At 50.0% G+C, this 13,716-nt stretch overlaps 1 protein-coding gene across 1 annotated transcript; it reads right to left on the reverse strand.

The window, feature by feature from the left end:
- Positions 1-2,706: 2,706 nt before the first annotated feature.
- ZMYND19 (zinc finger MYND-type containing 19) lies at positions 2,707-13,425 on the reverse strand. Its single transcript, XM_017835298.1, has 6 exons — positions 13,310-13,425; positions 12,793-12,852; positions 11,473-11,579; positions 6,567-6,707; positions 5,432-5,612; positions 2,707-3,359 (listed from the first exon to the last, which is right to left on the reverse strand). The coding sequence occupies exons 1-6, from the start codon at positions 13,358-13,360 to the stop codon at positions 3,216-3,218; spliced, it is 684 nt and encodes a 227-aa protein (XP_017690787.1). The 5' UTR covers positions 13,361-13,425; the 3' UTR covers positions 2,707-3,215.
- Between the last annotated feature and the right edge of the window lie 291 nt (positions 13,426-13,716).

A 13,716-nucleotide genomic window follows, 5' to 3' on the forward strand; every position in this document is an offset into this window, starting at 1 on the left:
TTTTTTCTCCCTTTCCACATTTTACCTGCCAAGTCTTATTTCCATCTTTTTTCATTTGAACATATGCTCAATTTATAAAGGATTTCTTCTTACTCTGAGTAAGAAGTTGCTGTTTAATCACACCAACCTCTTTTTGTCCCCTCAGTGCTGTTTTGCAGGGTGGTGAAGCTTTGCTCCTGGCCCCTCTGTGGTGTCTCACACCATCTCCATGCCCCCCACAAGCATTTAAGTCTCACAGCTGCTCCTTTTACCTTCACCAGTTTCACTTAAATTAAATCACAGAGAAAAACCTGAGACAGTAACCCAATGGGTGTATTCAAGGTTCAAATAGCAGAAGGCAAACAATACATTATAATTTTGTGTCCCTTAAGCCAGGCAGGATTTTCCATTGTGTCTTCTGAATGTTTGGAATTGGCAACACCACCCTACTTGGATAAGGAACCCTGGGGGGTACCTGTACCAGCATTTCAGGGTGTGCTTACCAGGGGTTTGCACCCCTCTGTTACAGCCAGCACCAGGAATGCTGCATCCTCCCAGCCTGAGCTGGATTTATCAGATTTTCCTGCAGGAAACATCTTGGATGAAGAATCTCCATCAGGAGCAAGTCCTTGGAAAGTCATCTTTATCAGAAGTGCCCAGGCCTGCTCCCAGATACAACCACATACCCCAACCTGAGCTTTTTAAATACTTGTCCATACAGAGACATCCCTGTCAGCCTGGATTCTCTGAAGGAAAGGAGGTCCTTTACAGGAGCTCCATCCTCTGAAAAAACAGAGTTAGGAAGTGGAGCTGCCACACTGAAGTCTCTTTTTGACCCTCCTTACAGAGGGTCAAAGATCTGCCACAATCATTGATCACACACCTTCCCACTCCCATCAGGGACCTGCTGTGCAGGCAGGCACATCCTTATTGCAGTCCCCAGGTCTTTTCCAAGAGTCAAAATCCCTGTGGCCACTTCCCTGCTCCAGCACAAGGACAGCCTGGAGTCAAACATCACACACTGAGGTCAGAACCTGCGTTATTTCACTCTGCAGGATGTTTGGGCAACTGTTTCTTTCCTTTGGGATGTTCACAGCCCTCTAACCCCGTGGGCATCTTCCCTCCCCACCTGCCTCACCCCACCCTCCCAACCCCTTTCCTCCCACATTCCTGGGATCAGGATTCCCCAAGCCCCACCATCCTGGCTGTGAAGATTCTTTGAGTCCAACCCTTTGAGTCCCATCCCCTCCTTCATTCCCTCCTTCCCCCCCTGCCCCACCAGGCCTTGCTCTGCAGCCTGTCCTCATCCTCACTGCAGCCACATTACAAACATCAGCACTAACTCTTCCCTGCTCAAAGTGTTTAAAGACTGCACTTCATTTTGCTAAACATGATGCCTGGTAATAAAATGGAAAATTGGCAGGACAAATAGCAGCCTTTTAAACAGGCAAGGAAAAGAAAAAAAAGGCAATACTTCTGCCCTTTTCAATGGATTGCCTCATATAAAAAAATATTCCTTATGTCTCATTGTATATTCAGCAAAACAGTTCATTTAAAGCAAAGAACTGAATGTTTCCTTAAAAAAAAAAAAATCATCCATTACAGGAAAATTTGAGTAGGTCCTGCTTGACTTCTTCATAATGAAGGGCATTTTGGGCTTCCTGAACAGAAAAATTACAGTACAACCATGATTTAAGAGTGGCAACTTGACCAAGTGCCTGAAAGTGAACTTCCAGCAGGAAGTTTCAGAAGTTCTTTGTTATTTCCTAAGAAACTTAAAGCTAAAGAATGAAAACCCACCCAAATGTTAATAATTCAGAACTTCCTGTGCAGATATTAGAAACAGAATGTAATATTGGAAGTCCACAGCAGTTCAATTTTTTAACAAATTGAATACAAGCAAGACCAACACTGCAACATGAAGTAGCACAGTGAATCCTGATTGAAAAATGGAAATTCTAAACGGCTTTTACAAAAAAAACTTTCACCAAGCACTCCAAGAAAGGCTCTGCATTAAGCACTCAGCAGCTCACATTCTACTGTGAAGCAAGACTAACACCTGGCACTAAATTACCCATTTAGTTCTTCAGAAAATTCAGTTGATGGTCCTTATATTTCTAAGGCAAAAATGAAAAAGAAAAAGGCTTTCAGATAAGTCATGAAAAGAAAAATAGGCATGTGCTCTGCAAAGGAAATCCTCCTCCCAGACTATTTGTACTCATTAACACATTAAAAACAAAAAATATCAAAAAGTGATTCTTGGACTGATGACAACTCCTTAAAAAATTAATAAATAACTCAAATTATTAAATAGTAGCTCATTGAAACATCTCTGCACATGACTGAAGTATCTGCTGTGCTCACAGGGAAGCCACGAGGGCACCACATCCCCACCCAGCTGCTGCCTGAGCTTCCCCACAGCTCCTTCAGGTACAAAGGTTTGGGAACAGAAAGCTGATGGAGCTTTCCAAATCCTGGCTGCTCCAAGGCCCATCTCCAGCAGCCCCTCTGAGGCTGCAGCTGCCTGAACACACATCCCAGATGGTCCCTACACCCCACACCAGCTCCTGGGGCACTGCTTCCCACCCAGCAGGGAATTCCAACATCCAGGTGTGACTGTGCTCCGCCAGCAGCTGGAAGGGAACGGGAGAAAGCCAGAGAGCAGACAAGGATTCATTCCAACCTTTACTTTGTTTGCTCTTTTTTTTGTTTGTTTTTTTTTTTTCCAATAGAACTTCCATGCAGAGTTCTCCAGAGTAAGTGCTGACGCCGGGTCTGCCCGCCGGCCCTGGCACTGCCACAGACACTTCTGCCACATGGGAGGAAAAAGCTTTTGCTACATGACTTTTTTTCTTTTTTTTTTCTTTTTTTTAAACTTTTAGGCCAACAACATGTTCTCCTCTGAACATTACAGTTAATGAGTGCTATCAAGAATTCCTAACAAAAACTGTACATGAGTTTACAAACGTATTAACATATAAATAATGAGAAGCTTCCTGCCTGGAGCCTCCACAGTAGTCTTTTTGCTTGAGAATATAATACTGGAAGGGCAGAGCCAATCCCTTTCCACAGCACCAGTCAGAGCTGGCTTAGTCCAGTCAGCCATTCTGCTCAAGCATCACAGGGTTTGTCTTCAGTGCCTCTGGCTTGGATAAGCAGTCTGTCACACTGTGCAAAAGCAAGAGCCCAATGCCTTTGGGGAGGAATCCTGCTGCTGAGAGGCCTCTGCCGCCCGGTCACCGCTCCGGGCCGAGCTCCTGCTGGAAGGTCCTTTTCTTCTCCCGACAGTGTTTCTTGTGGGCAGGCCAGTCCTTCTGCTGGCACTGCGACCCGCAGTACCGGGCAACCTGGCAGCGCCCGCAGATGTTGAACTCACGCAGCTGCAGGAGCACAGGACACGGTCAGAGAGGCTGCTCGGGGCCAGGGAAACCCCACAGCATTCCCAAGGGGAAACCCCACAGCATTCCCAAGGGGAAACCCCACAGCATTCCCAAGGGGAAACCCCACAGCATTCCCAAGGAGAACCCCCACAGCATTCCCAAGGAGAACCCCCACAGCATTCCCAAAGAGGACCCCCACAGCATTCCCAAAGAGGACCCCCACAGCATTCCCAAGGAGAATCCCTACAGCATTCCCAAGGAGAATCCCTACAGCATTCCCAAGGAGAACCCCCACTGCATTCCCAAGGACGACCCCCACAGCCTTCCCAAGGAGAACCCCCACAGCCTTCCCAAGGAGAACCCCCACAGCATTCCCAAAGAGAACCCCCACTGCATTCCCAAGGAGAATCCCTACAGCATTCCCAAGGAGAACCCTGACATCACTCCCAAGGAGAATCCCTACAGCATTCCTAAGGAGAACCCCCACAGCATTCCCAAGGAGAACCCCCACAGCATTCCCAAGGAGAACCCCCACAGCATTCCCAAGGAGAGCCCCACCATCACTCCCAAGGAGGTTCACAATCAAGTCTTTCACGCTTGTCACAAACAGGTGACAGGACAAGGGGGAATGGCTTTAGGATGAAGGAGGGCAGGGTTAGATGGGATACTGGGAAGAAATCCTTCCCTGTGAGGGTGGGGAGGCCCTGGCACAGGTTGCCCAGAGAAGCTGTGGCTGCCCCTGGATCCCTGGAAGTGTCCAAGGCCACGTTGAATGAGGCTTGGAGCAACCTGGGCTAGTGGAAGGTGTCCCTGCCCATGGCAGGGGATGGCACTGGATGAGCTTTAAGGTCCCTTCCAACCCAAATCAGTCTGGGATTCTGATTAAGAAATTCACCCACTATTTAAAACAACCTTCCCAGAACTTGGGTTAACCAGGAATTAGTTATGCACTCAGGCTTATGCTGGTGACTGGCTGGCTTTGGAGCTGGAAAGGAATCTCTGGATCCACTGCTGCACTCAGCCAGCTCAGCTCCTTGCCATTCCAAACTGAGGGCAGGCTTTTGGAACTACTCTCCCTCCCAGGTGCTCTTCAGCTGGGAGGGAAGGAGATGATCTTTAAGCTCCCTTCCCACCCAAACCACTCTGGGATTCCATGAAACACAAACTCCCCCCATGACTGCCACAGAACAAGGAGGTTTTGAAGGGACTGAATATGGTTGGTTTTACAGTTGCTCTTGGGGAATGGGCTCAACAGACAAAATATTGGAGCACTTCACACCTGCTCTCACAATGCTGCTGTTTTGTCAGCCTGAGTTTTGAACTACAAACACCTTCAATTCAGAAATCATCAGGAGGGCTGCACAAGCTCAGCCACTGCCAAACAGTTACCCAGGGAGCTCCTGTACTCTGATCCAAAGAAAAGGCAGAGCTCACACTTTGTCAAACACAGGGAATTCGGGATGGTTTTTGCAAACATTCCCCTCCCCAAAGCAGAAAGTGGAACACAGTGATTGGAGCCCACTCAGCATTTGCTATCACAAGAAAGGCCCTCATTTATAGATAAGGACATTTGTGTGACAGAGGCTCAGCCCCTGGACACCTCATTTCTCACTGTATTTTGCTTTATCTACCTACAGCAAAGCACAGAACTCACTTTCCTCCCAGTTCTTCCCTGAGTAAAGGCCACTCAAATTCCCCCTCTGCTCAGGAAAGGTTAATCAGGTTATTTTTTGATTCTGCTATTGCCCAAAACCTCTTACAATGCTTCCTGCTGTCTCACACAGCTGCTCACTCATTCCAGCTCTGCTCCCCTGGAAAAGCTTCCACCTGGCTTTTTGTCCACTCTGCAGAACCCCCATTCCTCCCAACAACACTCACTGCTCCAAATCACACCTACATTCCCTCCAAGTGAAAATTATCACGGGGACTGAAGGTTCAGGCCAAAGAAAACCTGATTAAAGGCTACTGCTTTTAGCAACTGAGTGGCACAAGCAAAGCCTTACATTTTAAGGAACAAATAAATCCCTGGACACAAAGGCTTCACTTGCTCCCTCCCAGCTCTCTGGACACACCTGTTTTTCAATCATTGTGCATGGGGGGTAGTGACATTCATAGTAAGTGCAGGAGTTCTCCTCCTCCTCCACGACATCCCCGTTAGCGTTGTAGTATCTGGTTACATTCAGGACAGGAAACTGCTCTTCTATGGGGTCTGTAGGGAGCTGTTGGATTGCCAGCCAATACAGACTTTGTTCCCTGGAAAAAACAAGCACAAATTTGGTACATGAATTCATAATAAGCACACAGGGAAACCGATTCCAAATTTATTAATAAAGCAAGTAGAGTTAACATTGTATTTAGCCTCAGACTACACATACTGCTCATATATTGGGTATTTTTAGGGGTATTTGAGCCTAAGTGTAAAATCCAGGAGTTCAAAATTATCAACCAAGAAACATTTGCATCAAGCAAAATTATTTTTGTGCAAAATTATTTCCTTCAAGTCAGAATCATTTCTGCCTTGAAGTCTGTTTCTGGTACTCCCACAACCATTCTGAGCATTTGTAATTCACTACATCTTCTCAAAATCAGTTTAATAAGCTCTGAACACCCTGATCTTAAGGATACTGCAAATGTTTCAGGAGAAGAGTGTGATGTGGAGCCTGTGGGTCTCCCACTGTCTCACACCATCGATTAACCACATCCACCCTGACATTAAGTCTGATGTGCTGAGTAACATCAGGGAAATACGGGATGGAGGAAGCTCCCACAACCTGCTGGTGAAAGGTGACGGGATCTGAGCCCAGGAATTCACTTGGACTCCGTTCAACCCCAATTCACAGTTCCAAGCAGAAGCATTTTGCAGCTCCTGGCTGCTACAGGTTGTGTTGGAATTCCAGTGCCTGAGCACGAGAGGCACAGGGCAGTGAGAACTGCAGAATTCACTGGGGTGGGAGGGAACACAGGCCTCCTGTTCACTGCTCTGACAGATCCTGGCACTGCAGGACCTTGGGATAACACCACAGGGTGGGATGGTCCTGCACAGCAGGAACAGCGAGCACAGACACACCACCAGAGACAGAGGGACGTGCAAGGAGTCCGAGGTCAAATCAAAAAGGCTCTGCCAAGACAAAAATCACTACAGGAAGGAAACAATTTAAGATACTTTCATTTTTTATGATGGCAACCCCCTGGCAGACTTTGACACACCTTTGTTTGCTAGAGATTTCTTCAGCTTTGGGCTTCCACCCCCAGGGCACGAGGCGCAGATTGTCCAGGCGGTTGTCCACGGTCACCGAGTTCAGATGCACCACCTGAAATCCAGGAGCAATCCCTCCCCGGTGCCTCTCCCTGCAGGAGACAAAACCAGCTGGAAGATGAGCAGTGACCAAGGCTCCACAGCCAAAAAATAAAGGATCACACCCATTCCAAAGCAATGCTGCATTTTGTCACCAACACAGGCCCAGGACACCTTGGGCTGCCCACGGACTCCAGGGGCTACTTCAGAGCACCTCCCAGGAGAAAAGGACTTGTTCCAGCAGGTTATTTCCATTATAAATGGGCTGAATAAGAGCCACTCATGGTACAGTGTAATTGGAAAGATATTGCTCAGTTCCAGAGACTACAACTTGCAAGAGATCCATGGAATTACCATGTTCCACAGAGCAGACTTGAAAGGTGCCAATACTGGTTTATTATTTTAACAGGAAACTCTATCAGACACATTTGTGCAAGCCTGGCACTGGTGTGGAGTCACAGAGCTCATTATTTTATGAAGACATGTCATTAACAAGCAACAGGACAGAGGTTTCACTGTGCATGCAAATTCTTTTTAGACTCTAATTGTGTGTAACACGTTGAAAGTCTGAAATTACTCCAGAATTGATCAAGAGACACCTGAAACTCGCCCAAAACCCAAAGCAGGACTATTAGCCAGGAGATGGCTGCATGGTGAGTCCTCCCTACTGCCTTCTAACAGTCTCCATTTCCCATTCCACCTTCTTCTCTCCTTTCTGTGTTTCATCAAGTTCACTCTCAAACACCCTCACACCTGGACAAGTTTCCCTTTCACTTCTTGTGGGAATTCCCATCCCACCTGAAAGGTAAAGCCTGGACAGAAGCTGAGCCTCCACATGTTTGCTATGCCATGAGGAACTTCCCAGCACAGGGAGAAGAAGGACAAAGGGTTATCCTCCTCCCAGGAGACCCTTCCAACAGCTTCTCCCAGCTGCACCCAAGCCCAGCCTGGACACTGAGTCCTGCTCAGCCCTTACTGAACATTTCAGTTTAAAAAGTTCATTCAATTTTAAAGAGATATTTACCAAAGTTCAAAAATTCCCACTTTCTCCTTCTCCCCTTCACAGAGCTCAGCATTACCCAGCAGAACAGGGAAACTCATTGCAATGTGACTGACAATGAAAAATGTAGGATTTTGTTTTCTTGGTCAAAATCCATCCAGATGCAACTAAATTATATACCCTGGGGGGAAAAAACCACTTGCAATTCAGACATGTCACAAAATTTCCTAGAATTTAATGAGTAAAATATTCACACATGGTCCAAAACCTCCTAAAAATTTTAATGAGTCCAATTCCCTCGGAGAGGCTACAAGCAGCACCTACACAGAGCTTGTGCTCCAGCTCCCACAGGACAATTCCTGTAAGGACAGACCTGCACAAGGACAGAGCCTGGAGCCTCCTGCTTGGAACCTCCTGGGCCTCCAGGGAACAGCTCTTCCCTTTGAAGGTAAAATGACTAAAATCCTTCTTTTGGGGGAAAAAACAGGAACCACACACCTAAAAGCAAACAAACTATGGAAAGGGTCTGCTGAAATGCCCTGAAGGAGGAATCACAATCACAACCTGGTTTGGGTTGGAAGGGACCTTAAAATTTACCTCATTCCACTCTCCTGCCATGGGCAGGGACACCTTCCACTAGCCCAGGTTGCTCCAAGCCCTTTCCAACCTGGCCTTGGACACTTCCAGGGATGGGGAATCCTCTGGGAAATCCATTCCAGGGCCTCACCCCCTCACAGGGAGGAATTTCCTCCCAATATCCCACCTAACCCTGCCCTCTGGCAGTGGGGAACCACAGCAGGAAAAGCTACTTTTGAGTTGTTGAAGGCCAGTGAAAGGTCTGGCAAAGGGAATCAGGAATCCTGAGGGCTACAGGTGCCAGGAGGGAAAGTGAGGGTGAGCATCAGCCAGATATGGAGACAGGGAAGGAGTTCAGGTGCTTACTGAGCCTGGGACAAAGTGACAACTGGAGGGATGGGATAAATATGAACAAGGAATCCCAGAGGAGACAGAAGAGCAACAGCAAACTGAGCAGGGGGAAAAGGAAGGGGAGTCCAAGACCAAGTTAAGAAATAATTTTTAAATGGATTAGATAATGAGAGTTTAGAAATGTTGGGGAAAGAGAGAGGATTAGACTGTCCCTGACACCAGGAATTCACAGCAGAGTGGCTCAGACCTACCCCTGCTCCTACACAGCCCAGACCCACAACCCCCCAAAAGCAAATCCTGACCAAATCCCCTCCCACAGCGAGCCCCTCCTCCCCTCCTTGTCTGACACCACACTCAGCTCCATCACTGTCAGCCCTTCCATGGCCCCAGGTGACAAAGGGTGACAAAGGCCCCAGGGAACATGGAAGTTGGGCCTTGCTGGGGAGCTGTGAGTGTTAACACACCCCTGGACTGAGGTACCAGAACCAGCAGTGCCAAATCCAGGATGCTCCCTGAGCTCCTACAAGATGCCAGGGAAAACACTTCAACCAGGACTTTCCAAGGAATTAAGAGGACACTGTTCTGGTTTTTCAGCAGCTCGGAACAGACACAGCAATTCCAGGAACCAGAGCAGAGCAGGTTTCAGGCAGCAGGATGGTAAGTGCTCTAAAAAAAAAAACACCTAAAAACCCCAGAAATCAGGTCTGAGATGTCTTTTTGAACAAGCAGTTGGTGATATACTCATGACTAATCTCCTGCTGCTGCTGTTCCCCAGGGAACATCTCTGCACCCAGCAGAGCACAGCGAGCTGGGGGTGCTGCACAGGGAACAAAGGGCGACAGGCTCCTGCAGGTCCCCAGCCAGGGACACCAAACCCTGCTCTGGGGGAGGCAGAAGTCCATGTGGAAAACACAGCAAGCACCAGAGAGGCTGAAGAACTTTCAGGAAGTCCTTCCTGTAAGAACTATTGCAGCACATGTGGGGATTTTTCAGCTCTCGGTTCCCACCTGCTCCCTCTCTGCAGAGGGCAGGAGGGCTTGGGGAGAATGTCCCTGTCACAGCTGCAGCTCCAGCAGCTACAAGTTTTCTGTCCCAAGGGCCTCATGACACGAACAAAGATATTTGCTTAATAAATTAAAAAGAAAATTAATCAAAAAAATTTAAAAATCTGCATTATTTGCATCTAACACTTGCTGCTCACTGATCTTGAACCACAGGCACACAGGTGGGTTGGTTTTTCGGATTTTTTGGGGTCCATGTGCAGAGAACAATTAAATCACACACCTATATCTGAGTAATTCATGTTCTTTGCTTTCCAGTTACCCCAGGAGTGAAGGCTGGCACTGGGAAGTGCAATGCCTGGTACTGCCCAGCTCTCCTGCCTTTCAAAGGCTCCAAAACCTCCAGCACTGCTCCTCCTGACCAAGGGAAGGACCTGCCACCCCTCCCCAGCTCAGGTTTGTGCTCAGAGCACGTGAGTAAAACTGATCTGTAGGAGGGGCAGGAATTACACAGCACCTGCAGCCAAACACCACTGGGGACTCAGTCACTGACCTGCAGGACACTGGGCTGTGATTAAAGATCGAAGGGACCAAACTGAATCTACAGAGACAGCTGAAATATTTCATATTTTCTAGAAAAATTTGACTTTGCAGCTTCAGAAGTGCAGCTCCACTTGCCTGGCAGCTGAGCCCCCAGCTCTGTGCCCCTCCAAAATCCCCATTACACACAACCCCTCATTTTTAAGCCCAGCACACGCTCGAGTGACACAATTTGAATTTCCTAACTGAATACATTTGAATTATTTCCCAATTTGAGTAAAACAAAGCAGAAGAGGCAATGACTGGGCTGTGTCATGAGCAAACAGCTGGACTGTCGTCACCTGCACAGCCTTCAACCATCAGCCTGAACAATTTTAAGGTGCTGTTTAGTGCTTCTCACAATCATTAGTGTGTGAGGTTCACAGCAGTGGCTGACAGTGATTTACTCCACATGCTGCAGCCAACTTCATCATTTCACCCAAGTTATGTGTGCAACAAGATTAAACATTAACAGAAGCAGGTTAAAATCCATATTTAATGAGCAGATTGTAAATAATAATAATAGTCTCATATTCTTCCTGTCTCCCTCCAAGCCTGGTTTGGGGGATAAAAGGTAACTTGGAATGATAAAGAAAGCACAGGCACATTCTGGGCACTGTGACTTCTAAGACAGTTTATGGAACTGAATAGAAAACATGCTCAATTTTTCAAAAAAAAAGGGTTTTAAAAGAAGTAACTGTTCTCCTTAGCAGAGAGAATCTGCCAAACTCATACCTAGAAAGAGCAAAATATCAGCTCTGGGGGTGAGCTGCTCTCAGAAGGGAGGAAGCTGGCCCCCAAAATTCATGTGCACTCATGGGGGATTCCAAGCAATGATATGGAGAATATGGAAAATAAGACATGAACCATCAGCAGCATCACTTCAGGCAGCTTTGCAGAAAGCCACACAGAACACCCCAAAGTTTGCCCTTATCAGAAGGTCCCCTCTCTCCAGGGCTCTGCCAATTCTCACTGGACAGAAAAAACCAACCCACAACAAACCCTCAGTGTGTTTGTGTTCACCTGTTAGGTGGAGCCATCCCCTGCTCCCCCTCAAAGCTGCAGTTTGAGCAGCATTTCTCAGATTTAGCCAGTTCTGTGACCCACACTCACCTCTCACTGCTCTCCCTGCTTGTGAGGCTTTACAGGCTGTGCTGTGTGAGGACTCAGGGCAAACCAAGTTATAACAGATCTCTGGTTTCCAACCCTCCTGAGAGGACTTAAAGCACCACAGGCAGAGAAATAACCCCCCAGCTGGGGGGTCAGCTGGGGGCAGTGACCCCTGGCAGTTTGTCTCTCTCCAATACCCACCAGAGCAGCTCGTGCAGGAGGCGCCCGGAGCCCCTTCCGCGGTTCTTGTCGAAAGCATAAGCAAATATTTTAGCACCATTTCCATCAGCATCCACCTCCATCCGAGCCTAGGGAGAAGGGAGAGCCTGTGAGATCATCCAACAGCAGAGCAGAGCACCTGGGATGGGGGAAGGACCCAGCATTCCACACTCGTGTCCCACAGGTCACTCGGCCGTGGTGGAATTCCAGCTGTTCCAAAGCAAAAGGGACCAACCAGGCTGCTGTGGGTGATGGAGCTGGGACAGGGCAGGGAGGAGCTGAGCACAGCAGGATCTGGATCCTGGATCTCTGCTGGACAGAGAACAGCAGCAATCCAGTTGTGAGCCCGTGGGGCCGGGATCCACATCAGGATCCACACTGGAATCTTTGATGGGATCCAGGCTCCACCGTGGCTCTGAGTCTCTGCAGAGCCACCAGGGCTTTGTTTTCAGTGTGGCCCTACACCCACCCCATCAGGGGGGCCAGAGAAATGGGGTCCTGTCCTTTGTTTCTCCCCTCCACAACACGGTGTTGGTGCCAATGCTCATGAACTGCAGCAAGGACTTCACCAATTTTGGACAGTCCCAGTGTGTCACCACCACCAGTGACACAGTGGCCACCAGAGAAGAGGAAGGGGCAAACAGGGTGGTCACAGCTCCTACAACTCCTCAGAGCAGCCCCAAAGCACTCACTGCACTGAGGAACTGGTAAGAGATGGTCCCTCCTCCAAGAACACCCCAGTTATAGAAGATTTTTTTAATCATTCTCTTTCTCTTTCAAAGCCTTGGTAGAATCCACTACCCCTTTTCCAGTAGATGCTAAGAGAAAACACTTTTTTCTGGTCCCATAATCAGCTACAATTAAAGTTTCTCTCACCCAAAATGCTCAGAGGGAAGAATTTCAAAGTTTGCCAAACCAAGTAAGGGCGGGCAAATGATCAGTTCTCCCAAAGCACACAAATAGTAAACTGAAAACAAACCCCCTACATAATAAGTAAATAAATAAATAAATAAATAAATGTTTTAAGCTGATACTCAGGAAAAAAAAAAGAAAACAAACCCCGGAACTTTTCCCGCTTGAAAATCTCCACATTGGTACTTTAGTAATTTAAAATCGGTCGTTTTTTTCCCCAAACCAGGGAGGTTGCAGGCACAGCACTTCCAGGGGCAGTTGGATTCAAACCGGGAAGGAAAACCCCAAACCCACAACCCCACAAGGGGAGCTCTGGGGGGTTCGGGGCTGCCCCGGGCGGGGAGTGGGTTGTAAAATACGGGAAATCCCGGGGCGGGGCCGCTCGCTCACCTCGAAGGAGTAGCTCTCCACCAGCGGGATGTCCTGCTCGTCGATCAGCGTGTACTTGGTCTGAAACACACCGGGAGCGCCGTCAGCGAGACCGCACGGCCCCGGCACGGCCCGGCATGGAGCCGGTACGGCCCCGGCACGGCCCCGGCACAGCCCGATACAGCCCCAGCACGGTCCGGTCCGGTGCTGGTTCTGCACGTGCAGCCCGATATGGCCCCGGCACAGCCCAGTACGGCCCGATACGGCCCCGGTACTGCACGGTCCGGTCCGGTCCGGCCTCGGCACGGCCCCGGTACTGAACGGTACAGCCCGGCCCGGGCCGATATGGCCCCGGCCCGGCCCCGTCCGGCCTCGGCACTGCCCCGGCACGGCCCAGGCCCGGCCCGACATGGCCCCGGCACGGCCCCGGCACCGCCCGGCTCGGCCCGGTAACACCCGTTAAGGCCCAGCCCTCCCCTCCCGTGCCCTCCCGCCCCGCCCGAGCCCTGCCCGGCGCTGCCCCCGGCCCCCCGCGCACCTTCCCGGCCACCCGCCCGAGCCGGACGATGCCGAGTTTGAAGTCGGTCATGGCGGGGCCGGGCCGGGGCCGCCGCGCGCCCCGAGCCGCTGCCACGCGCCGCCGCCTCGCGCACTCCCGGGGGGCGGGGCCGCCACGGCTCCGCCCACCCGCCGCCACCCACCAATAGGAGACCGCGCCACCGCCTACCCGCCGCGCCCCGACCAATGGCAGCCCCGCGCCGCCGCGCGTCACCCCCGCGGCGCCCAATGGGCGCGCGGCGCGCCGCGGGGAGAGTCACGTGGGGCGGCGGAGGGGCCGCGCGCGGGCGCGGGAGCGGGAGGCGAGGGCGGTGACGTCACGTTCGCGGGAAGCCGCGTGCCGCCGGCAGAGGGGGCGGGGCCGCGCTTAAAGGGGCCGCGCATGTC

This window comes from Lepidothrix coronata, unplaced genomic scaffold, assembly GCF_001604755.1.
Source record: "Lepidothrix coronata isolate B3197 unplaced genomic scaffold, Lepidothrix_coronata-1.0 Scaffold254, whole genome shotgun sequence".
Lineage (NCBI taxonomy): Eukaryota > Metazoa > Chordata > Aves > Passeriformes > Pipridae > Lepidothrix > Lepidothrix coronata.